Here is a 25,446-nt window from a genome sequence, read left to right on the forward strand (position 1 = left end):
TCCTTGGAGGGACGGAGGATGAGAGGCAATCTGATAGAGATGTATAAGATGATGAGAGGCATTGATCATGTGAATAGCCAGAGGTTTTCTCCCCCAGAATTGAAGTGATTAACAAGAGGGGGGCACAGTTTTACTGTGCTTGGAAATAAGTACCGAGGGGATGTCACGGGTAAGTTTTTTTTAAAACAGAGAGTGGTGGGTGCATGAAATGCACTGCTGGTGACGGTGGTGAAGGCGGATACAACAGGGTCTTTTAAGAGACTCTTAGATAGGTACACGGAGCTTAGAAAAATAGGGGGCTACGCAGTTTGGCAACTTTAGGCAGTTTCTAGAGTAGGCTACATGGTCGGCACAACATTGTGGCAAAGGGCCTGTAATGTGCTGTAGATTTCTATATTCTATCACAGGAAATGGAATGAAAAATACTGAATTAAATTTTGAACAATAAATCTCTTAGTTTCGTTTTCTAGGAGTCAGTGACACTTATTCAGTGCACACTTTCCTTGCTCAGTTCTTCTTCATTCAATGAAATTTGCCATCTTGCAGTGTAATTATGTACATATAATCTTAACCACTTAGGTAAAAGTCCTCTAATTCATCAGCCTATCGTGAACAATTGCAGAGTGTGTACTTTTAAAATGCATGCGCCTCCATCCCATCATAAGCCCACGTGATCTCCTGAAAAAGACTCAGGACAACACGACATGGAGATTCTTTACCAATTTACCCAGGTAGTCAGCACTAGTTCAGGAAATATTTCTAGCCCTTTATTCCCTTCACTTTGTAAATGGCAAAATCCACTCCAGAAAGTGATTAAGCTATCAATTTAAGGAATTTAGTAAGCTAGCACAACACAAAACCACCTGACATCTCATACGGATACAATCTTACGTTAAATATCCATAAATTCCATCATATATACAAATTGTCAATAGAAGTTGCTCATATTTTTATTCCTTCTTTTCACAAACTTCAAAAGTCAAAGGACTCCATGCATAATTCCAGATTCCATTCTGTTCTCACTCTCACTAAGATGGAGGTGGTAGAGAGTTTCAAGTTCCTAGGTGCAAATATCAGCAACAATTTGTCCCAGACCAACCATGAGACTTCTTTGGCTAAGAGTGCACACTGATTCCTCTACTTCCTCAGAATGCTAAGGTAATTTGTCATATACCCAATTACTCTTACCAATTTTTATAGAGGCACCACAGAGAGCATGGAAAGACAACTGCTCTGTCCAAGACAACAAAGTTGTGAACACAGCGCAGTCCAGCATGCAAACCAACCTTCCATCTATACAACACACATAAAAGTTGCTGGTGAACGCAGCAGGTCAGGCAGCATCTCTAAGAAGAGGTACAGTCAACGTTTCAGGCCGAGACCCTTCGTCAGGACTAACTGAAGGAAGAGCTAGTAAGAGATTTGAAAGTGGGAGGGGGAGGGGGAGATCCAAAATGATAGGAGAAGACAGGAGGGGGAGGGATGGAGCCAAGAGCTGGACAGTGGATTGGCAAAAGGGATATGAGAGGCTCATGGGTCAGGAGGCCTAGGGAGAAGGAAAAGGGGAGGGGGGGAAGCCCAGAGGATGGGCAAGGGGTATAGTGACAGGGACAGAGGGACAAAAAGGAGAGAGAGAAAAAGAATGTGTGTATATAAATAAATAAATAACAGATGGGGTACGAGGGGGAGGTGGGGCATTAACGGAAGTTAGAGAAGTCAATATTCATACCATCAGGTTAGAGGCTACCCAGACGGAATATGAGGTGTTGTTCCTCCAACCTGAGTGTGGCTTCATCTTTACAGTAGAGGAGGCCGTGGATAGACATATCAGAATGGGAATGGGATGTGGAATTAAAATGTGTGGCCACTGGGAGATTCTGCTTTCTCTGGCGGACAGAGCGTCTTCCATCTATACTCCCAGCAACCTTGGAAAAGCAGATAACATAATCAAGGATCCCCTCTGCCCCAGAGGTTTTCTCTCCTCTCCTCTCCTGTCACACAGAAGATACAAAGCTTGAGAGCACATATCACCAGGCTCAAGGATCGCGGTTATAACATTTTTTTATCAGACTATTGAACATCCTTTCTCATATGCTAAAAGATTGATTCTTAATCCCATAATTTACTGCATTGTACTTTCCCCACAATATATTTTTGTTTTCTTTTCACTCTCTCGATGTAAATATGCATGTCATGATCTGTCAGAATGCCATGCAAAACACTGTGTATCTTGGTACATGTGGGAATAATAAATCAACACATGTCTCCTAATCCAGTTTGCAATATACTCAAAAACTGGAAATTCCCATCAATATATTCATGCGAGCCATTTTTGGTTATTTGTTGCTTAACCATTGTTCTGTTGTTATTGACTCAATGGCATAGTCTGGAGTTATAAAATACTGAAGGAACTCAGTAGGTCAAGTTAAATTTGACCCCTTCTGCAAACATACATTATGCTTTCAGACCATATAGCAGCCGAGTGCCGCAGAAGTTTCTTCCTTTCGGATTCAGATCACCTTTGGCTGCCCGATGGTTCGCGTGTTCACAGGCATCTGCCGTGCGTGGGATTACCTGAATACAGTACATGGACTCCTCCTTGAAAAAGGCCACAAGGCTGATCTTTCGCACCAATGTATTAACCCAGGAGAACTAATTGAGCACCTCAACTTCCCTCTACGGTCTGCAAGATTGCCATTTAAGTACAACGTCAACAACCGGAGTCCCGCGTCCGCCTTCCATTCGGCGCTACCGCCCCTTCCCCCCCGCCTTGCAGCTGCTAAATGCGCAACGTGATCGTCACACTGCGCCGTCTATGACGTAACCGACGCGCGCTCACGCACAAGGCCCTCCCCTCCAACCCTCGCACGCGCCCAGCGTAGACGCGGGGACGGCTCGTGCCCCTCAGTCCGACATGGCCGACTTCGATACCATTTACGAGCTGGACGAGGAGGACGAGCGGGTGGTGATGGACGAGCATCTGATCCGATATACGCCGGATCCCGTGGTGGTGCGAGGGGCAGGCCACATCACAGTGTAAGTTCTCGTGATGCAGGGGTATGGTGGAGACCACCACCACCATCCGGTAGAAGTCGGGCTGGGACCCGGCCTTTGCTGACAGTGAGCCGGCCCCGCTGTAACCAGGCAAGGGACGCGCAGACGCTTCCACGGAGAGCGACAGCACTGCAGTGGCTTCGGGCTGCTCTTGTAATTTGCAGATCGCTTCCTGTTTAATCTCGAATTTACAGTATTTTTAAATTCCTCGCGCCTGTTACCACTCTCAGCTATTAGCACGTTTATAATGACATTACAATTTATTGTAAAACCATCTGATTCCCCCCCCCCCCCCGAGCAGTTGTCACATCATTTCGCATTCTGTCACCAGTAGGAAACTGGTTCGTGAAATTTATGTAACCTGAACGTTTTGGCTGCTAGTCTACTCAAGCAAATAGCATTTAATTTTGATCACGCGATGACGTTTCAATGGGCGTCCCATTTTAAACCCAAATTATTGTGATTTGTTCGTCCGAAGGTTTAAAGCCCTGCGTTTGTGTTGATTCTTTGATATTTATTCGTGATTCCATTGATTTAGTCAGCGATGCAGTGTTGCCCTGTGTTACAATGCTTTGATCATCGCCTTTGAATAAATGCACCTCCCTCTTTGTTTGAAGTAGAACTATACAGGTTATACCTATGTAGGAAGAATCCTGCAGGAAATGTTTGAACCAATACCTTTTCAGATGTTTCTGTTTCTTGATGTTCAACTAATCCATCTCACTTAACAAATATGAATTTTGGTGATGTGGCTTAACATGGTAAAACTGTTGTTTGTTTAAGAAGATGGTCAACAGTAAATTTGACTTGTATATTAATGCAGGAGGGCGATACTGCGGGGAGGGAAATGCACGTTGCTGTTTCAGCACCTTTGTGTTGTAAAAAGCAGGGTATTATATTGAGATTTGACACTTCTGATACAAATCAAGTAATTTGAGGAATATGAGAACTCCAAGAAATTAACTTTTTAATGAATGGAATAGGCTGCTAATATGGAATTGCTGAAGAAAAAAATATGCTTGCACACAGTTACTTCATGACCTTGGGATGTCACAAAACATTTCACAGCCAATTAAATGTTTTAAGTGTAGGAGTAGTTGTTGTAGTGTAAGTGCCACAACAGCCAATTTGAGAAGAGCAAACTCACCCAAATAGAAATGCTAAAAAGTGACTTGGTAATCTGCTTTATTTGATATAGCAGAAATAAGTATTAGTTAGGACACTAGGAGTAACTTGCCTCAATTCTCCAAAATAATGTCATTTTATTTTTTGTGTCCAGTGGGGGTGTGTTGGGAATGTCTTTATTGTCTCATGAGAACTTGTCAACTTCAAATACCTTTTTTAAAAAATAAGGAATCTAAATATAGCGTAGTCGTATAATACTGGTCACCTGATTTATTTCAGTTATTTTGCATCATGTGTTTAAACTATGGTTTGTGTGTGTGTTATATGCAATTCAGTGATTATGATATTTTAAGAGAATATCACATTTTTTGACAGCACATCTTTTTTTACCATTAGTATTTTCTCCAACTACTTGGAGATTTTTCAAAGTGAAAAATTGTTAAAGCTTTTCCTGAGTGTGGGTAAATCAGACTGCTGTAAATGAACACCTGTCATTAGATTGGAGTTAATATATGTGTGTACACAATGTGATGCAATATTGAAAACATATACTGTTGTTTGAGCCATAAAGGTCTACTGTTCTTCAAATCTGATTGCTGATCTTGGCTACGGATGAGTGACATTGTTGTCGGTGAAGGTTCTGCATTAGACTTTGGCATCCTTGTACAGAGGGGGGAAATGGTTCAGCAAGGAGCTTCGGTAAATTGCTACCTCATGCTTTGAACATCTTTTGAGATTTATTCACATAGTGCTCGGGTGTGGACTTTTTAAATGGACGAGTGGAGTGAATGTGAATCTGATTATGCAGTATTGTAAATTGAAGGGAATGATTTCATGGGAGATGAGAATTTTTTTTCAGATAGCTGGGAATTGGTGGCAAGGCCAGCATTCATTGCCTGTCTCCAGTGCTCTTGTAAAGATGATGGTGAGCCATTTTTTTAATTGCTGCAGCTCTTATGGGGCAGTTGGGCAGGGTTTAGACCAGCAAAGTAGGATGGTGATTTATTTCCAAGTCATGATGGTGTGTGGCCTGGCAGGGAAACTGCAGGTGGAAGTATTTGCATGCACCTATTGCCTTTGTTCTTTTTGGTGGTGGAAGCTACAGGTTTGGAAGGTACTGTTGATGTGGTCTGAGTAAGTACCAACAGGTGCAGCTTAAAGGAGGATATCTTTAATATGTAAAAGCAGAGTTAATTTGTGAAGTCAGAATTCAATGCAAGACTGTTTTCTTTGGAAAGGAAAAAAAATTAAAATAGTCTATTTGTGACTCTAGTCAATCAATAAAATTGATTTCAGGATTCCAAGTTATTCAGGATTTATGAGCGATTCATGATTCAGTGTGTTGGGGAAACTTCCACAGGCATGTTGTGACTTGATAATGGTAATTGACATCTGGGAAATAGAAATGATGACATCCATGGGATTTGATTATGCAGTGAGCTGTTATATTTTATATTTTAGACCATGTTGCAAGAATGACAAATGGAAGCAAATTCAATATTAATTTTCTAAAAAAAATTGAATATATTCTTCATATAAAAATGTAGATTTGGAGAAATGGAAAGAAGTGAGTTCCTACCTATGTAAGGTGTATGGCCTCCTGTGCTGTGATTGTTGTTCTGTAAACCTGACTACCTTCATCCTACTTCCAGCATGATAAGTAAATGCACACAAACATCAAAACAATGTTTTAACTATGCTTGTGAATATGTACAAAAAGTTAAATCACAAAAATGGGCTTTGTACTAGGCCCATGTTGAATCACCACAATGTTGAATCACCACTTCCCTCCTTATGAGTAATTACTTCCATTGGGAATAAATTTGTTTTTATGAGCAATTATATCAAGATACTGAAATAACTACAGCAGGTTTTTGAGAATACCAGGAATTACAGAAGTGTTTGTGTGAAGGGTTTTTATAGGGAGAGTTGTTTCATGAACAATGGAACATGACTTTAATATGTTCGTTGAAAGTAAAAGAAGAGATTTAGTTCTTTTTGTGAAATGTTGGAGCAGTGAATCCTTTCTCACAAACAGCAGATGAAACAGCAAAGGGAAGGTAAAATATCAGACTGTGATACAGGACTTTAAAAAGAGAGCAAGGAAGTTAGAGAGAACTAAATCGTCTTCAGATTAATATAAAACATACAGGAATATATTGGAGTGGAAAAATCAAGCGTTGAATTGTTTAAGGAGGAACGGAGAAATGAATACAAAATAAAATGCTGTGTTGATTTTTCTGTTACAACAAAACAAAGTTGTGGACATGATTATTAAATTCCTCTTTACTTTCACCACATTTACAGAAGAAAATCCTAAATGTAATAATCCAAATAGAATTAAGTAATTTTGAAATTAATTCATTACAAATTGCCAACAGATAGAAATAGATTAATCAAATGAATTTCTGTAGGCAAATGATAATTATTCTCATGTAAAATGGGAGATGGGGTATTAAATTTGTTGTTTCTAATAAGTGTATTTATTAATCAATGGAAATTGAGATATTAGAAATGGAAATGAGAATGAGAATCCTTTAAGTTAATTAGTTGAAACTTGAAGATCTCTATAGAATCAGCACCTACATTTAACCTGGGCAATGAGGAGCCTGCTTGACTCCTTGATGTATTGCACTCCTCGTAGCGATGGAACATTTTGTGTTTGCATGTCCCTTGGCTGTCAAATGCATTTAGTAATGTTTTCTTTACCTGAAAGTAGTGGATATTTAGTGAAAATCAGCATAATGTTGGGAATTGTTGGGCTAAGTTTTCTGTGGATAGTGTTAGGGGAGGCCCCTGGTTTTAATATTTATTAACATGGATTCAGAAATTTGACACAAACACAAAGGGACATTAACATTCCTAATAAAGAAAAATACAAATTGTGAAAGTGGGTAGAATAATGTTACATCAAGTTTGATAGGAGGGAAAAATATATTGGCATGACTACATTAGTATTGAAATAAAGACATCTAAATTTCGCAAATGTATTATGTTAATTATTCTCAATTCTTGTCAAGCACCATTTGGCAGAGCTAATAGTATACTGAATATCTAAACAAAACATAGAATTTATGAAAGCCTGTCAAACAGAAGGGCAAATCATTAGTAATTATGCATTGCTGTTGTTTATTTCTGAAACATAATCAGTTGGTAAATTCCAGGACTGGTATTGACTGTTTTTAGACATGACTGCCTTCTGTTCCTTTCAACTAAAGTTTGTGTCAAGTTGCTATTTGGAAAGATGAAAATTGCCTTGCTGTAGTGATTCAGGAAAGTTTATTGTACCAGTGGTATAGCAGATGCATTGCTATACAATAGACTATATATCAATGTATTTATATTGAATTCTGGTGTATTGAAACATCCAACATGTATCTCAGAATAATAATCCATGTTCAAACTTCAGACTTTGACCAAGTGCTATTGTAATCATTCTAGAAACAGATGGTAGAATTTGTATTGTGCTAATCCATCTCCCTGTAAGCAGGTTTTTGAGTCATGCTGCTTCCACAATTGTATCAGTTTTGCTCTTCAGTGATAGACAGCATCCCATTGTAACTCATTTCAAAGTTCAAAGTGAATATATTATCAGAGTACATATATGTCACCATATACAACCCTGAGATTCATTTTCTTGCGGGTATACTCAATAAATCCATAATAAAAAATAATCCTAATAGAATCAATGAAAGACCGCACCAACCTGGGCGTTCAACCAGACTGCAAAGCTTTGTTGTCTCCTTCCTTTTATTCCCTCAGGACTTTAAGGATGGCAACTTTGAGCTCTTCACAGCAGTATTCAATTCTTTAATAATCATTCGAAAGATAGATTTCAGTGATGTGACTATAGATGTAGAGGGAGATTTAATTCTGAAAGTATTGACTGTTGCATCAAATCCCTAATTGTGGCAATTTTGTAATCATTAATCCACTATCGGGGCATCAAATATATTGGCCTTTTACTGTTTTACTCTTTTAAGTTTGCTGGATGAAGTTTGTGACACTTTTTTTTCATAGAACAGTGAGACCTTTTAAATTGAGAAGAAAAATTTACTTTTGAGTTTATTTTATGGGAACATTGCATACTTTCAAATGTTAAATTCCTCCCCCCCACCACCACTCAATTCATGTTTTTAATGTTTGTGTTAAAGGTAAAAAGATTTACCTGATTTGAAAATTTTCTGATCGTAGGTGGTACTTTTGAAAGTAACACTACCTAAAGAAACAACAAAAATCAAATTGAAAGATAATCTTTCAATTTCAGGGCTAAGTTTTAACACTTTGGTGCACCTTTGACTTTGCTGTTGCCATTTGAAAGAACTCTGGAAATATAATCTTAAGAGCAAATGAACAAGGCCAGATTTTGTTTTTATATTGGTTTTATAGCATGTTGCTGAAATTCGTGCTGGCACATGTAAGGAGTTTGCACAGTCACCTTTCTTACCTATCAGTAAAAGGAAAAAGAGTCTACCTGTGACAGGTGTATGCAATAGAAGTTTGGAATATGGTTCCTGGTTCTCAGATTTGCTGCTGATGTGATTTTTAACAACCTCATCAAATCAGGAAAAGTGAGTATAACAGGTCTACCTATATCCTAGTGTGTCCTTTACTCCAGTCCTTCCCATCTGCTCCAGCATATCTCACTTTACATTCAATATTATCTTCCAGTTACACCCATTCACTAAAATCTATGTACTTCTTCAAGCTCATCTGTCAAGCAACTACTATGACTGAAACTCATCTGGCTGTTACCATCAGCAAATATTCTTTAGTTTTATATTCAGGCATATGACAACAGGAAGACAAGATAGCCCTGGGACGATGCAGTGAACCAGAGGCAGCTGCATACCCATCTCTTAACAGCTGCTAAAAGTGGAAATAACTGAACGATATAATGCACAACTTCTGAGAGCCTCACAGCTATTTGGTGTCAGAATTCTACCTAAAAGAGTCATAGTACACTACAGCACAAAAATACTTCAGCCCATCTAGTCCAAACCAAACTATTAATCTGCCTAATCCCATTGATCTGCACCCAGACCATAGCACCCCCCCGTACCCCTCCTACACATTTACTTATCCAAATTTCTCTTAAATGTTGAAATCGAACCCATAGCCACCACTTGCACATTCTCACCACTCATTAAGTGATGAAGTTACCCCTGATATTCCATAGAAAAACCATAGAAACTACAGCACAGAAACAGGCCTTTTGACCCTTCTTGGCTGTGCCGAACCATTTTCTGCCTAGTTCCACTGACCTGCACACCGACCATATCCCTCCATACACCTCCCATCCATGTATCTGTCCAATTTATTCTTAAATGTTAAAAAAGAACCCGTATTTACCACCTCATCTGGCAGCTCATTCCATACTCCCACCACTCTCTGTGTGAGGAAGCCCCCCCCCCGCAATGTTCCCTTTAAACTTTTCCCCCCTCACCCTTAACCCATGTCCTCTGGTTTTTTTCTCCCCTTGCCTCAGTGGAAAAAGCCTGCTTGCATTCACTCTATGCATACCCATCATAATTTTATATACCTCTATCAAATCTCCCCTCATTCTTCTACGCTCCAGGGAATAAAGTCCTAACCTATTCAACCTTCCTCTGTAACTCAGTTTCTCAAGTCCGGCAACATCCTTGTAAACTTTCTCTGCACTCTTTCAACCTTATTCATATCCTTCCTGTAATTTGGTGACCAAAGCTGAACACAATACTCCAGATTGATTTGGCCTCACCAAAGCCTTATACAACCTCATCATAACATTCCAGCTCTTATACTCAATACTTTGGTTAATAAAGGCCAATGTACCAAAAGCTCTCTTTACGACCCTATCTACCTGTGACGCCACTTTTAGGGAATTTTGTATCTGTATTCCCAGATCCCTCTGTTCCACTGCACTCAGTGCCTTACCATTAACCCTGTATGTTCTACCTTGGTTTGTCCTTCCAACATGCAATACCTCACACTTGTCTGTGTTAAACTCCATCTGCCATTTTTCAGCCCATTTTTCCAGCGGGTCCCTCTGCAGACTCTGAAAATCTTCCTCACTGTCTACTACACCTCCAATCTTTGTATCATCAGCAAATTTGCTGATCCAATTTACCACATTATCATCCAGATCATTGATATAGATGACAAATAACAATGGACCCAGCACCGATCCCTGTGGCACACCACTAGTCACAGGCCTCCACTCGGAGAAGCAATTCTCTACTACCACTCTTTGGCTTCTTCCATTGAGCCAATGTCTAATCCAATTTACCACCTCTCCATGTATACCTAGCGACTGAATTTTCCTAACTAACCTCCCATGCGGGACCTTGTCAAAGGCCTTACTGAAGTCCATGTAGACAATATCCACTGCCTTCCCTTCATCCATTTTCCTGGTAACCTACTCGAAAAACTCCAATAGATTGGTCAAACATGACCTACCACGCACAAAGCCATGTTGACTCTCCCTAATAAGTCCCTGTCTATCCAAATGCTTGTAGATTCTGTCTGTTAGTACTCCCTCCAATAACTTACCTACTACCAACGTTAAACTTACTGGTCTATAATTTCCCGGATTACTTTTTTGATCCTTTTTTAAACAACGGAACAACATGAGCCACTCTCCAATCCTCCGGCACCTCACCTGTAGACAGCGACATTTTAAATATTTCTGCCTGGGCCCCCGCAATTTCAACACTAGTCTCCTTCAAGGTCCGAGGGAACACTCTGTCAGGTCCCGGGGATTTATCCACTTTAATTTTCCTCAAGACAGCAAGGACCTCCTCCTTTTCGACCTGTACAGTTTCCATGATCTCACTACTTGTTTCCCTTAATTCCATAGACTTCATGCCAGTTTCCTTAGTAAATACAGACGCAAAAAACCTATTTAAGATCTCCCCCATTTCCTTTGGTTCCGCACATAGCCGACCACTCTGATCTTCAAGAGGACCAATTTTATCCCTTACAATCCTTTTGCTGTTAATATACCTGTAAAAGCTCTTTGGATTATCCTTCACTTTGACTGCCAAGGCAACCTCATGTCTTCTTTTAGCCCTCCTGATTTCTTTCTTAAGTATTTTCTTGCACTTCTTATACTCCTCAAGCACCTTATTTACTCCCTGCTTCCCCTTAAATAATTCACTTTTCACCCATGCCTTTAACCCATGATCTCTAGTTGTAGTCTCACCCAATCTCGGTGAAAGAATTCTGCTTGCATTTACCCCATCTATACCCCTGATAATTTTGTGTACCTCTATCAAATCTTCCCTCAGTCTTCTATGTTCTAGGGACTGAAGTCCTAACCTATTTAACCTTTCCCTATAATGCTGGCAACATCCTTGTAAATTTTCTCTGCACTCTTTCAATCTGTACTCGTACATCGATGTATGAAGGCCAATGTGCTAAAAGCTTTCTTTAGGACCCCATCTACGTGTGATGCCACTTTCAATGAATTATGGATCTGTATTCCCAGATCCCTCTGTTTTATCATACTTCTCGGTTTCCTACTACTCACCAAACTCCATTAGATTTATTAGATGCAACCTACCACGCAAAATGCTATGTTGACTATCCATAATGAGTCCTTGTCTATCCAAATACTTATATATAAGGTCCCTTAGAATACATTCCAATAATTTTCCCACTATTGATGTCAGACTCACCAGCCTACAGTTTCCTGGCTTATTCTTAGAGCCTTTCTTAAATAACAGAACAACACCAGCTATCCTCCATTCCTTCAGGACCTCACCCGTGGATAAGGATGCTGTAAATATCTCTTCTAAGGCCTATGCAACTTCTGTACTAGGCTCCCACAGGGTCCAAGGGAATACCTGATCAGGTGCTGGGGATTTATTCACCTTAATTTGCCTCAAAACAACAAACACCTCCTCCTCTCTAATCTGTATAGGGCCCTTAACCTCGCTGCTGCTTTTCCTTACTTCTATAGACTTTATGTCCATCTCCCGAATACATACAAATGCAAAATATCCATTTAGAATCTCCCCATCACTTTTGACTCCACGGATAGATTACCAGAGGATCAATTTTGTCCCTTGGTATTATTTTGCTTTTAATATTATCTGTAGAAGCCCTTAGGATTCTCTTTCACCTTGTCTGCTAGAGCAACCCCATGCCTTTTAGCTCTCCTGATTTCCTTCTTAAGTGTTCTCTTGCACATCTTGTACTCAAGTATTTCATTTGTTTCTACCTGCCTTTACCTGCTATGCATCACCTTTATTTTCGGAACCAAGGCCTCGATATCCCTCAAAAACTAAGGGCCCCTAAACCTGTTATCCTTGCTCTTTATTCTGACAGGAAAATGTAAATTCTGTTCTCTCAAAATTTCACTTCTGAAGGCTCCCATTTACTAAGTACACCTTTGCCAGAAAACAACCTGTTCGAATCCGCACTTGCCATATCCTTTCTGATACCATCAAAATTAACCATTCTGCAATTTAGAATTTCACCTCTAGGATAAGACCTATCCTTTTCTATAATTACCTTGAAAATAATGCATTATGATCGCCAGACTTGTCTCACCACATTGCATATAACAATTGTAGTAAGCAGTAAATGGAAACATAATCATGTATTGATATAATCAGGTATTGATAAACATAATCTTAGTCTAATTTAAGTGTTTCACCCTGACAGGACATTTATGCATTATGTAGAATGAGAGCAATGCCTTGGAGAAGGACATTCACTGGAAATGCATTTCACAGAATTATTACCAACTATATTCCAGCTTGGATGTTCCTAATTGGGCCTCGTTTCCGAAAAGAGAATGTTGTGTTTACATCTGGTGATATACACATCACATGATTGTGTGTAGATGGGGAAAAGCAGCGTAAGAATCTCAGCTCAGCTTGACACTTTGGTGGGCATCCATGCACAGTAGTAGCAGAATGAACTTTGCCCCACAACCTGAATCGTTTTAGAAGGATTGGAAGAGGTGGTCTTGAGCACGAGTAAATCTATTGTAGGCATTTGCTATGATGGAAGAATTTGTATCATCACTGAAAATGATGGTCTGTCCAGTTATGTTTCTCTACTAGTTCAGGACACTGAAATGTAGATGAGATTAGAGACAAGTGTATTGAAGCTACATGTGAAAAGTGGCATGTTTTAGGTGATATCATTTAGGGTGGAGTATCCTGGTTACCTTACATCCAGCAGGATAGCTATTTTATTAGCTGCTCATTGACAACAAACATGCACAAATTTTAGAACATAGAATAGTACAGCACAGTACAGGCCCTTTGGCCCACAATGTTGTGCCGATCCTTAAACCCTACCTCCTATACAACCCCCCACCTTAAATTCCTCCATATACCTGTCTAGCAGTCTCTTAAATTTCACTAGTGCATCTGCCTCCACCACTGACTCAGGCAGTGTATTCCATGCACCAACCACTCTCTGAGTAAAAAACCTTCCTCTAATCTCCCCCTCGAACTTCCCACCCCTTACCTTAAAGCCATGTCCTCTTGTATTGAGCAGTGGTGCCCTGGGGAAGAGGTGCTGGCTGTCCACTCTATCTATTCCTCTTAATATCTTGTACACCTCTATCATGTCTCCTCTCATCCTCCTTCTCTCCAAAGAGTAAAGCCCTAGCTCCCTTAATCTCTGATCATAATGGCGGGAGGAGAAGATGGTGGCGCAACACAGCTCGCAGTGGCCACTCCAGTGGTGATATCTGTTATCTGTCAAGTAAGGTGCCGTGCACAATCCTGATTTGATGGAGACAGACGTGAGAGCATGGAGGAACATCTGGTGAAACTTCTGAAATGCTTGCTATGCTGCTACTATGTGATCCAGAATCTCCGAAGGAAAGGGCCCCGAGTCCTCGGCTTTGCTTGTTGCTTGGCGGGCAGGGTCGAAGCGCTCGGCAGAGGATGGCGCTGGGTGCTCGGTGTTGCAGAGCTGGTCGGAGACTCAAAGTTTTTGGACGGACTCAGAATCCGCTGCAGTCGGATGCTTCCAATGGTGCGGCATCGGCAAGTTTGCGGCGCTTGGAGGTTCATCGCAGGGAGAGTTTCTCCCTTCTACCGTCTGCATGAGGTGATGAGGCTATCGGAACTTTGAGACTTTTTTTTTACTGTGCCCATGATCTGCTCTTTATCAAATTACAGTATTGCTTTGCACTGTTTAACTATACGTTATAATTATGTGGTTTTGTCAGTTTTAGTCTTGGTTTGTTTTCTGTTTCTGTGATATCACTCTGGAGGAACATTGTACCATCTTTTAATGCATGCATTTCTAAATGACAATAAATGAGGACTGAGAGTCCTCATAATCTAATCTAATGCATGCTCTCTAAACCAGGCAGCATCCTGGTAAATCTGTACCCTTTCCAATGCGTCCAGGACTGGACACAGTACTCCAAGTGTGGCATCACCACAGTTTTACAGAGCTGCGTCATTACCTCGCGACTCTTAAACTCTATCCCTCGACTTATGAAAGCTAACACCCTGTCTACCTGTGAGGCAACTTTCAGGGATCTGTGGACATGTACCCCCAGATCCCTCTGCTCCTCCACACTACCAAGTATCCTGTCATTTACTTTGTACTCTGCCTTGGAGTTTGTCCTTCCAAAGTGTACCACCTCACACTTCTCTGGGTTGAACTCCATCTGCCACTTCTCAGCCCACTTCTGCATCCTATCAATGTCTCTCTGCAATCTTCGACAATCCTCTACACTATCCACAACACCACCAACCTTTACGTCGTCTGCAAACTTGCCAACCCACCCATCTACCCCCACATCCAGGTTGTTAATAAGAATCACGAAAAGTAGAAGTCCCAGAAAGGATCTCTGTGGGACACCACTAGTCACAGCCCTCTAATCTGAATGTACTCCCTCCACCAGGACCCTCTGCTTTCTGCAGGCAAGCCAATTCTGAATCCACCTTGCCTAACTTCCCTGGATCCCATGCCTTCTGACTTTCTGAATAAGCCTACCGTGTGGAACTTTGTCAAATGCCTTACAAAAATCCATGTAGATCACATCCACTGGGGGGGGCGGAGGAGAAGATGGCGGCATGACACAGCATGCGCGGCCGCTCCGAATGATATCGTATTTGTGAACTAGGATGCTGTGCACAATCCTGATTTGATGGAGACAGCCGTGAGAAGCATGAAGGACCATCTGGAGAAACTTCTGACATGCCTGCTTCGCTGCCGCTGCTGCTGTGCAATCGAGAATCTCCGGAGGGGAAGGCCCCAAATCATTGGCATTGCCTATTGCTGGGGCCGGGGTCAAAGCGCTCGGCAGAGATGGTGCTCGGTGTCAGAGAGCTGGTCGTAGGCTCCAAGTTTTCGGACGGACTCGGAGTCAGACTGTGGTCGGGTGCTTCCAGGATGCTGCATCGGCAAGTTTGCGGCGCTGGAAGCTTATGGCAGGGAGAGTTTCTTCCTTCAACCATCTGCATGAGATGATGGGACTTTCGAGAGACTTTGAGACTTTTTACCATGCCCATGGTCTGTTCTTCTGTCAAATTATGGTATTGCCTGCACTGTTGTAACTATATGTTACAATTATGTTGTTTTTGTCAGTTTTTTCAGTCTTGGTTTGTCTTGTGTTTCTGTGATATCATTCTGGAGGAACAAATTGTATCATTTCTTAATGCATGCATTACTAAATGCCAATAAAAGAGGACTGCATGTCCTCATAATCTAATCTACCCTCATCTGTATGCCTGATCACCTCCTCAAAGAACTCTATCAGGCTTGTTATACACGATCTGCCCTTCACAAAGCCATGCCAACTGTCCCTGATCAGACCATGATTCTCTAAATGCCCAGAGATCCTATCTCTAAAAATCTTTTCCAACAACTTTCCCACCACAGACGTAAGGCTCACTGGTCTATAATTACCCGGACTATCCCTACTACCTTTTTTTAACAAGGGGACAACATTTGCCTCCCTCCAATCCTCCGGTACCATTCCCGTGGACAACGAGGACATAAAGATCCTAGCCAGAGGCTCAGCAATCTCTTCTCTCGCCTTGTGGAGCAGCCTGGGGAATATTCTGTCCGGCCCCGGGGACTTATCCGTCCTAGTGTATTTTTAACAACTCCAACGTCTCCTCTCCCTTAATATCAACATGCTCCAGAACATCAACCTCACTCATATTGTCTTCACTGTCATCAAGTTCCCTCTCATCGGTGAATACCAAAGAGAAGTATTCATTGAGGACCTCGCTCACTTCCACAGCCTCCAGGCACATCTTCCCATCTTTATCTCTAATCGCTCCTACCTTCACTCCTGTCATCCTTTTATTCTTCACATAATTGAAGAATGCCTTGGGGTTTTCCTTTACCCTACTTGCCAAGGCCTTCTCCTTTCTTGCTACCCTATATTCCTCAATAGACCCATCTGATCCTTGCTTCTTAAACCTCATGTATGCTGCCTTCTTCCACCTGACTAGATCTTCTACCTCACTTGTCACCATGGTTCCTTCACCCTATCATTCTTTATCTTCCTCACTGGGACAAATTTGTCCCTAACATCCTGCAAGAGATGCCTAAACGTCGACCACGTGTCCATAGTACAGTTCCCTGCAAAAACATCATCCCAATTCACACCCGCAAGTTCTAGCCTTATAGCCTCATAATTTGCCCTTCCCCAATTAAAAATTTTCCTGTCCTCTCTGATTTTATCCTTTTCCATGATAATGCTAAAGGCCAGGGAGCGGTGGTCACTGTCCCCCAGATGCTCACCCACTGAGAGATCTGTGACCTGACCCAGTTTGTTACCTAATACTAGATCTAGTATGGCATTCCCCTAGTCAGCTTATCAACGTACTGTGACAGGAATCCGTCCTGGACACACTTAACAACTCTGCTCCGTCTAAAGCATTGGAACTAATCAGGTGCCAATCAATATTAGGGAAATTAAAGTTACCCATGATAACAACCCTGTTATTTTTGCACTTTTCCAAAATCTGCCTCCCAAACTGCTCCTCGGTATATCTGCTGCTACCAGGGGGCCTATAAAATACTCGCAGTAGAGTAACTGCTCCCTTCCTGTTCCTGACTTCCACCCATACTGACTCAAAAGAGGATCCTGCTACATTACCCACCCTTTCTGTAGCTGTAATAGTATCCCTGACCAGTAATGCCACCCTCCTCCCTTTCCCACCCCCCCATCCATTTTAAAGCACTGAAATCTAGGAATATTGAGAATCCATTCCTACCCTGGTGCCAGCTAAGTCTCTGTAATGGCCACTACATCATAATTCCATGTATGTATCCAAGCTCTCAGTTCATCACCTTTGTTCCTGATGCTTCTTGCATTGAAGTACATGCACTTTAGCCCTTCTACCTTACTACCTTTACACCCGTTATTCTACTTCTCTTTCCTCAAAGCCTCTTTATATGTTAGATCTGGCTTTACTCCATGCACTGTACATGCAGTTCTCGCATGACCTTTATCCTCCTCCACCTCACTATCTGCTCTAACACTCTGGTTCCCCTCCCCCTGCAAATCTAGTTTAAACCCCCCAGAGCAGCACTAGCAAACCTTCCCGCAAGGATGTTAGTCTCCCTCCAGTTCAGGTCCCACCTTTCCTGGAACAAGGCCCAATTGTCCAGAAACGTGAAGCCCTCCCTCCTGCACCAGCTCCTTAGACATGTATTTAGCTGCATTATCTTCCTATTTCTAGCTCACTAGCACGTGGCAATCCTGAGATCACAACCCTGGAAGTCCTGTCCTTCAACTTCGCACCTAACTCCCTAAACGCTCTTTGCAAGACCTCCTCCTCCTTCCTATCCACGTCATTGGTCCCTCCATGGACCATGACATCTGGCTGCTCACCCTCCCTCTTGAGAATACTGAGAACTCGATCTGAGATATCACGGACCCTGGCACCAGGGAGGCAACAGACCATCCAGGATTCTCGATCTCTCCCACAGAACCTCTTATCTGTCCCCCTAACTATTGAATTCCCTATCACTACTGCTCTCCTCTTTTTCCCTCCTTCCCTTCTGAGCTGAGGGTTCAGTCTCGGTGCCAGAGACGCGACCACTGCAACTTATCCCTGGTAGGTCGTTCCCACCAACGGAATCCAAAACGGTATCCTTATAATTGATGGGAACAGCCTCTGCTCATTCTGTCTATTCCCCTTCCCTCTCCTGATAGTCACCCAGCTACCTGTCTCCTGACTTTTAGGAGTGACTATCTCCCTGAAACTCCTGTCTATTTCTGCCTCTGCCTCACGAATGATCTGAAGTTCATCCAGCTCCAGCTCCAGTTCCCTAACTCGGTTTGTCAGGAGCTGCAGCAAGATGCACCTTTTACAGGTGTAGTCATCAGGGACAATTGTGCTCGCCCTGACTTCCCACATACTGCAAACAAAGCACTCGACTGCCCTAACTGCTGCCTTCATTACCTACTTCTAAATTAATTAGATTAATTAAAGGAGCTTACCCGGCCTTACCTCACTGGGAGCGAGCTCATCCTCAGCCTCTGCTCGCCAAATCCTCTCGAGCCAAAACCTTCCTACTCTATCTCCCACTACTCCGTCGTGCAGTCTCTTAATCTGCTAGCTTTTTAAACTCTCCTGCTGTTCTCACAGGCCTACCTTCACGCGCTTGCGCAATCGTGCCCCATTCAAACTGCCGAAGAAATGACCTTTCCCTTTTCAATCTGCTTGCTTTTTAAACTCTCCAGCTGTTCTCACGGGCTGACCTTCATGCACTTGCGCAGTCATGCCACGTTCAAACTGCCGAAGAAATTATTCTGAGAATTAATTCTACTTCAATAAAAATCTATTGCAAGATTTTTTACTTACTGACAAGGCTTAAAAATGTAGAAATCAAATAACTTTTAGGATTGGTGATATTTTCAGTGAAATAGTTTTATGTTGAAAAATTATGTACTTATTTACTCCCCCCATCCCACTCTTCACTGTATTTCTGATCTAATCCATAGTTTGGATTGTATGATTGTAGACAAAGATTAAAGATTAGCTTTATTTGTCATGTACATCAGAACATTGAAATATACCGTCAAATGCGTCATTTGCATCAAAAACCAACACAGTTCGAAAAAGTACTGTAGGCAGCCCACAAATGTTGCCTTACTTCCAGTGGCAACATAGCTTGCCCCCCAACCTAACCCGTACATCTTTGGAATGTGGTAAAACACCAGAGCATCTGGAGGAAACCCACATGGTTGAGGGGAAAATGTATAAACTCCTTACAGACAACAGCAGGAATCAAACCCTAATTGGTGATCCCTGACACTTAAAGCTTTGCACTAGCTGCTATGCTCCTGTTCCACCCACAATATTTAAACCATTCAATACTTCCTGCAATTGAATATAATGTTTAAATTGTTCTTTACCATAAACAGACTTTTGTGACCTTTACAGATATTCATGTGCACTCAATTCTAAGATAAAATAGAATTTTAAGGTGACAGGAATTGTTTCCTTCTCTCCTCGATTTTTGTATATAGTGTGCAATCTTCCTGCTATATCAAACTATTTCATAAGCTTTATTTGCCTACGTTTAAAATCATGATATTTTTCATACAACTAATCAAAATTACTTCTGCATATCTGTTGAATTAGTAGTAAATCAGGAATCCCAATGGGAATGGTTTCTGCTCATTTTGGAAAATGTCCTAAGTAGATATGTTGGTTTGAAACATGTCTTTTTATTATATTGCAACACACACAAAATGCTGGTGGAACTCAGCAGGCCAAGCAGCTTCTATGGAAAATAGTGAACAGTTGACATTTCGGGCCAAGACTCTTCATCGGGACTGCAACATTTTGTGTGTGTTGCTTTGGGTTTCTAGTATATACAGATTTTCTTGTGTTTGTGGTTTTTATAATAGCTTTTCTCCTTTTTTACATACCAGTTGGTTCTTTTGTGTTATATCATCTTGCTTTACAATTTAGATATACTGCTCTGATCAGAGGTAGAATTGAGCTGGTGTTTTGAAACGTATACAGGTATCCCCCGCCATCCGAAGGTAGAGTGTTCCTATGAAACGGTTCGTAAGCCAAGATGTCGTAAAGCGAAGAAGCAATTACCATTTATTTATATGGGAAAAATTTGTGAGCGTTCGCAGACCCAAAAATAACCTACCAAATCATGCCAAATAACACATAAAACCTAAAATAACAGTAACATGTAGTAAAAGCAGGAATTATGTAATAAATACACAGCCTATATAAAGTAGAAATACTTCTGTACAATCATTGCTGCACTGTTCTCCGTAGCGAAAATCTCACGCAAGTGCTCTCAGCAAAAACACGGCACAAGCGCTGTTTTGCAGAAACGTGGCACAAGTGCTCTCGGCAGAAACACTCTCTCCAGTAACCTTTATGCTATGAAGCTGACAAATCATACCAGATAACACCTAAAAATACACAGCCTATAAAGTAGAAATAATGTATGTACAGTGTAGTATCACTTACGGGAATTGGGAAGACAGCGCCGAACACACTGATGATGGTGTGTTAGGCTGAGTCGTCGGAGGTTGGGGTGGTGCAGTGGCCCCCACCCTCTGGGCTGCCGACTGATACCGATTCGCCAAGAATGCAGCGGTAGCCGGGACGCACCCAACACGTCTTTAAGAAAAAAAAGTCCAAATAAACAAGCTAATTAATTAGGTGCCGCCCGACATTTACATGCTGGGCGGCACCTAATTAATTAGCTTGTTTATTTGGGCTTTTTTTCTTAAAGACGTGCTGGGTGCGTCCCAGCTACCGCTGCATTCTCTGCGAATCGGTATCTGTCCGCGGCTCGGAGGTTAGAGTGGTGGGACACTGGGGTGTCATTGCATCGTCGATCAAGGCAGGCAGGTCATCTTCTTCTATGTCTGCCTGCCTCGATGTCGAAGGTCGAGGTTCGTCATCTGCTGAAGACTTGCTTGACTGCTAGCCTAGTGCATTTTTCTATCATACAGTTCTTTGTAAGCACTCAAACCATCTTGCAAATATGCCCTAACCCACGTACCCTTTCAAAATTAAGGTCGTACTTTATCATTGCAGCCAAAATCTCATGCAGTTGCATCACGTTCAGTTCCTGGACAACTTCACTTTCGGTCTATTCACTAATGCGTTCGGTGTCGATTGTTATCCTTTCTTCTTCCAATTGCATCAGCTCTTCATCTATAACTTCTTGGTCATGGGATGCCAAAACTTCTTCAACATCATCTTTGTCAACTTCCACAAGCCAAACTCACTTCGTCCTTACTTGGTTCACCACAATCGAAACGCTTAATTATGTCTAGTTTTATGCTAAGTGTAACACCCTTACGAGCTCTTTTAGGCTTTTCTGATACCTTAGAACTCATCTTGCAAATGGATGCACACAGGCACGTGTTTAAGCAATGCCGGCTAGAATGCAGTTCCGAATCCAGGGGAGGAGCGGCCTTTTTTCGTAACAGCAAAAACACCTTCTGATATCGAAAACAGAGAACTAATGTAGGTCTTTCGTAACAGTGAGGTTTCGTAAAGCGAACGTTCGAAAAGCGGGGGACACCTGTACATAAATAGACTACAATTTAAAATTTGAGAGTTTTGGAAAGTCTTTTCATCTCATATTTAGGATTGAAAGTTGATGTTTGTTTAGAAAGACAGAAGAGCCTTTTCCCCCCCCAGAAAGTCTGTAATGTACATGTATCAACTCTGAGGAGGGAAAAAAAAATTAAAACTTTGAAACTGATTTTATATTTTATTTCATTCCCAATTAGTACCATGTCATTAACTCATCCTTGATGATATTTTCCTCATTGATTCAAATAAGTCTGTTCTTATTTGAGATTAGAGAGACATTACATGAAGTTATTTTGCAAGTTGAAGTTAACACACTCTGTCTCTCCTGTTTTTGATATCTACTTACTGTGAAATACAATCCTCCTTAAGTGGATCTTAAACAGTTTTATTTATCTTTTTTAGGTTTGGCCTCAGCAACAAATTTGATCCCGAATTTCCTTCAGTTCTCACAGGGAAGGTGAGTTGTATTAAAAAAACTGGCAATTTTCCTCTTTTAGTATCTTAATTTCTTTCTGTCCTTTCCTACACAACATGCACTGCTGTCCAAAATCTATTCAGAGAACCTGAAACTAAACTGATCCACACTGATTAAGCAGAACTTTTCCTGATGTACTTAGTTCCTTCCACTGAACTAACAAAAGGAGATGTTTTGCATACCTCTTGGTCGCAATAACTGGGTCATATAGACCAGATTCCATGTGTGGTCCTTGATTCATGCAGATCAATTATTTCAGATGAGCTTATAAATTTCGCTTTTGTAGCTATGGATCATGAAGGATAATATCGAACCTGCTTTCTGTGTAGTCTTTGTGGCTAAAATGAATACTAATGCTTTAATTATTGTCCTTTTTAAAATTGGCAAACAATTTGAGCATTTGGCTCGAAGACTCAGTAATATATGAGAATCCACTGACATACCAGTTATTTATACATACCAGTTATTAGGAGTTAGATGCATTTTAATTTCTTGTTTCTCTCTTTGATAGCAAGAATTAATCTGAATTTGTTTTGATTATCATAGGTTCAAAGTCACATAATGTTAAGAAAACAGGGTTAGGAAAGAACATTTATGGTGGGTTTTCATTGTATAGAAGGTTTCAGATTACCAACTCCTGAATTTATTATTTAAGACATAGTTTAATGTTTGGTGAATTTAGGAAGATGTCAGTCTTTATTCAGTAACTACCTTGACAAAAATAATTCATTCTTTTGCTTACATTTGTATTCTGCATCTTTCTGTTGCAAAATCATCATTATGGGTGTGATACAATTACATCAATCTATGATTCACACAGCTAACTTGCATAACAAATGAAAATGCCAAAGTACTGTAATTCTGTTCACTGTGATCCATTGGTAAAATATTTTCTTCTGCGTCAGAAGGTTGTGATTCAGATCCAGAGATTTGAATGCATAAATCCCAAATCAAAACTACACTACTCAGCTGCATTGACAGAGGTGCCATCTGTAAAGTGGGGTATCTACTGATTTGCCACATGGTGAATATCTATTAATTTAATTTCAGGATTAATTAGGGGTTAGTGCAGCATTTTTTCATAGAGGATCAAAATGGCCACAAAAATAATTGAAACTTTCCAAAGCCTTCAGTATTTGCTGCTAGTAGTTTTGTAGGATTGCATCGTTTTTGGTGACTAATCCACATCAAAGCATTTAAAGGTCTTTGTTTTCATTCTTCAAAGTAACCCCCCCTTAATTCTCCAAAAATTGCTGACCTTTATTCCATTCATTCAAATTATATTTAATGATTAAACATAATTCAAATGTTAATTTGATAATTAATGAGTTAAATTTGGTTGAGGAATGTTGTGTGTTTTCCCAAAATACCAACCCCATCTTTTCCTTTCCGAAAGTATTGAATGCTGGTTCAATTACAGTTCTGCAAACTGCCTCAGATCTCCCAAAGAGTTTGTCTGTCTTTGAATATTTCCAGCAGTGATCAGTTCAATCTTTGAAAGAAATTGAGATTGAACAAATGCCACATAAAAATGGGAATCAAAGTGAGTAGCTTTTTGTGGTTTAAATGCTCACAGTATTAATATGCCCTGGTAGAAAAATGTGGTTAGATGACTGTGAGGGGCAGCCGGGGAGGGGGGTGGGTTAGGTGGATTGGGGAAGAGGATCGGTGCAGAAATTCAGCATAATAATTAACACTGTAGGTTTTTGAGTAATTATCTGTATTTAAACAAATGTTTTTTAACTATGGATTGTAACTAAAGCTATCATGAGTACAGTATAATCATGAGCTTTCATTTCAGTGGTTTGCTTAGAACTTATGATCATAATTTTGTTCTTGACCAGTACTTTCTCTTTGCTTTCTCCCATTACAACATTAGAACTGAAGTATAGATTAATGCCATGTATGTTGTAATGTACAACTACCTAGGAATTCACTAGATGACTAGACACTAATACTTACTGGGGGGGAGGGGGGAGTGCCTGCCTACTCTAAATGTGCAACAAAGCAGGGGCTTTTGAGAGGTGGTTGTGCATTGCAGAGAAGTGCAAGCAATAAACCAAGTTGCATTGTGACTGCACCTGACAGTTGATAGATTACAGGGTTTATTATGATTGAAGAGGTATGGTTAGCCTGCTGGGCTTTGCCAGTCTTTTCACTATTTGTGAAGTGATTTTTGCATCCTGTCGTAAAATGTTACAACCATGTTTTATTAGCAGGTCTAATATAGAGGTAGGAGGAAGTATGGCTCATTTGAAGTGTGGGAATCATGCTTCCTGAGCAGTAGCTGAATAGTTATTTGCATTTTTTTTTGCAGCAAAGTACACAGCTCATTGTTTCTAATAAATATATTGCTATTTGCTAATAATTCAAAGGCGCTTTTTGACTTTTGATTATATTTGCAAATGCGTAATATTTGAACATTTCTATTAAGGTGTCTTGTACAAGTTATAAGAAGTTATTTAGTTCATTTCTATCAAAGAGAATCATAACCTGCCTTTTATAACTGCTGGATCGATATTAAGTAAGTTTCAAAACTATGTATGCCCATTGCATTTGAGGCCCCACTGCTGAAACAGTGAGTCCAATTTTAATGCATCACAGTTAATGGCTCTCAATATGGAATCAGTTTTCATTGTTCAAAAAGCTAGAGGATATCTGTAATGAGAAAACAGCACTTCTGCCTTGGTTAGTTTAAAGTAAATTAATGAGCACTTGTTTTTCCCCCTGCACCTGTTTCTTTACTTACCCCCACCCCCTTTTAAAGGGTAATGCAAGACTTAGCATGCTGTTTAGAATATTTTTGCTCATCTTCAGTTGTTATTTAGGTGATCACTTGCTTTGGTGCTTAAAATTGTAAGGAGCAGTAATATGGAAAAAAAACATTTTGTAAACTCTGTTGTTAGTGTCCATTTAAAAAATACTCACATTACCTCATATGTCTGGAGAAAAACTGGTGGCGTTCAAAAAGCTAGAGGATATCTGTAATGGGAAAACAGAGCACTTCTGCCTTGGTTAGTTTAAAGTAAATTAATGAGCACTTGTTTTTCCCTTTGCACCTGTTTCTTTACTTACCCCCACCCTTTTTAAAGGGTAATGCAAGACGTAGCATGCTGTTTAGAATATTTTTGCTCATCTTCAGTTGTTATTTAGGTGATCACTTGCTTTGGTGCTTAAAATTGTAAGGAGCAGTAATATGTAAAAAACATTTTGTAAACTCTATTGTTCCATTTAAAAAAATATTCACATTACCTCATATGTCTGGAGAAAAACTGGTATGCT

The 25,446-nt window shown here is 40.7% G+C and overlaps 1 protein-coding gene across 1 annotated transcript in view; it reads left to right on the plus strand.

The window, feature by feature from the left end:
• Nucleotides 1-2,868: 2,868 nt before the first annotated feature.
• Nucleotides 2,869-25,446, plus strand: part of chic1 (cysteine-rich hydrophobic domain 1) — a 62,691-nt gene continuing 40,113 nt past the window's right edge. Inside the window, exons 1-2 of the mRNA XM_063060962.1 lie at nt 2,869-3,036; nt 22,092-22,146. Coding sequence (XP_062917032.1) covers nt 2,915-3,036; nt 22,092-22,146 — 177 coding nt within the window. The 5' untranslated portion in view covers nt 2,869-2,914. The remainder of the gene's footprint in view (nt 3,037-22,091; nt 22,147-25,446) is intronic.

This window comes from Mobula hypostoma, chromosome 10, assembly GCF_963921235.1.
Source record: "Mobula hypostoma chromosome 10, sMobHyp1.1, whole genome shotgun sequence".
NCBI classification, from domain to species: Eukaryota; Metazoa; Chordata; class Chondrichthyes; order Myliobatiformes; family Myliobatidae; genus Mobula; species Mobula hypostoma.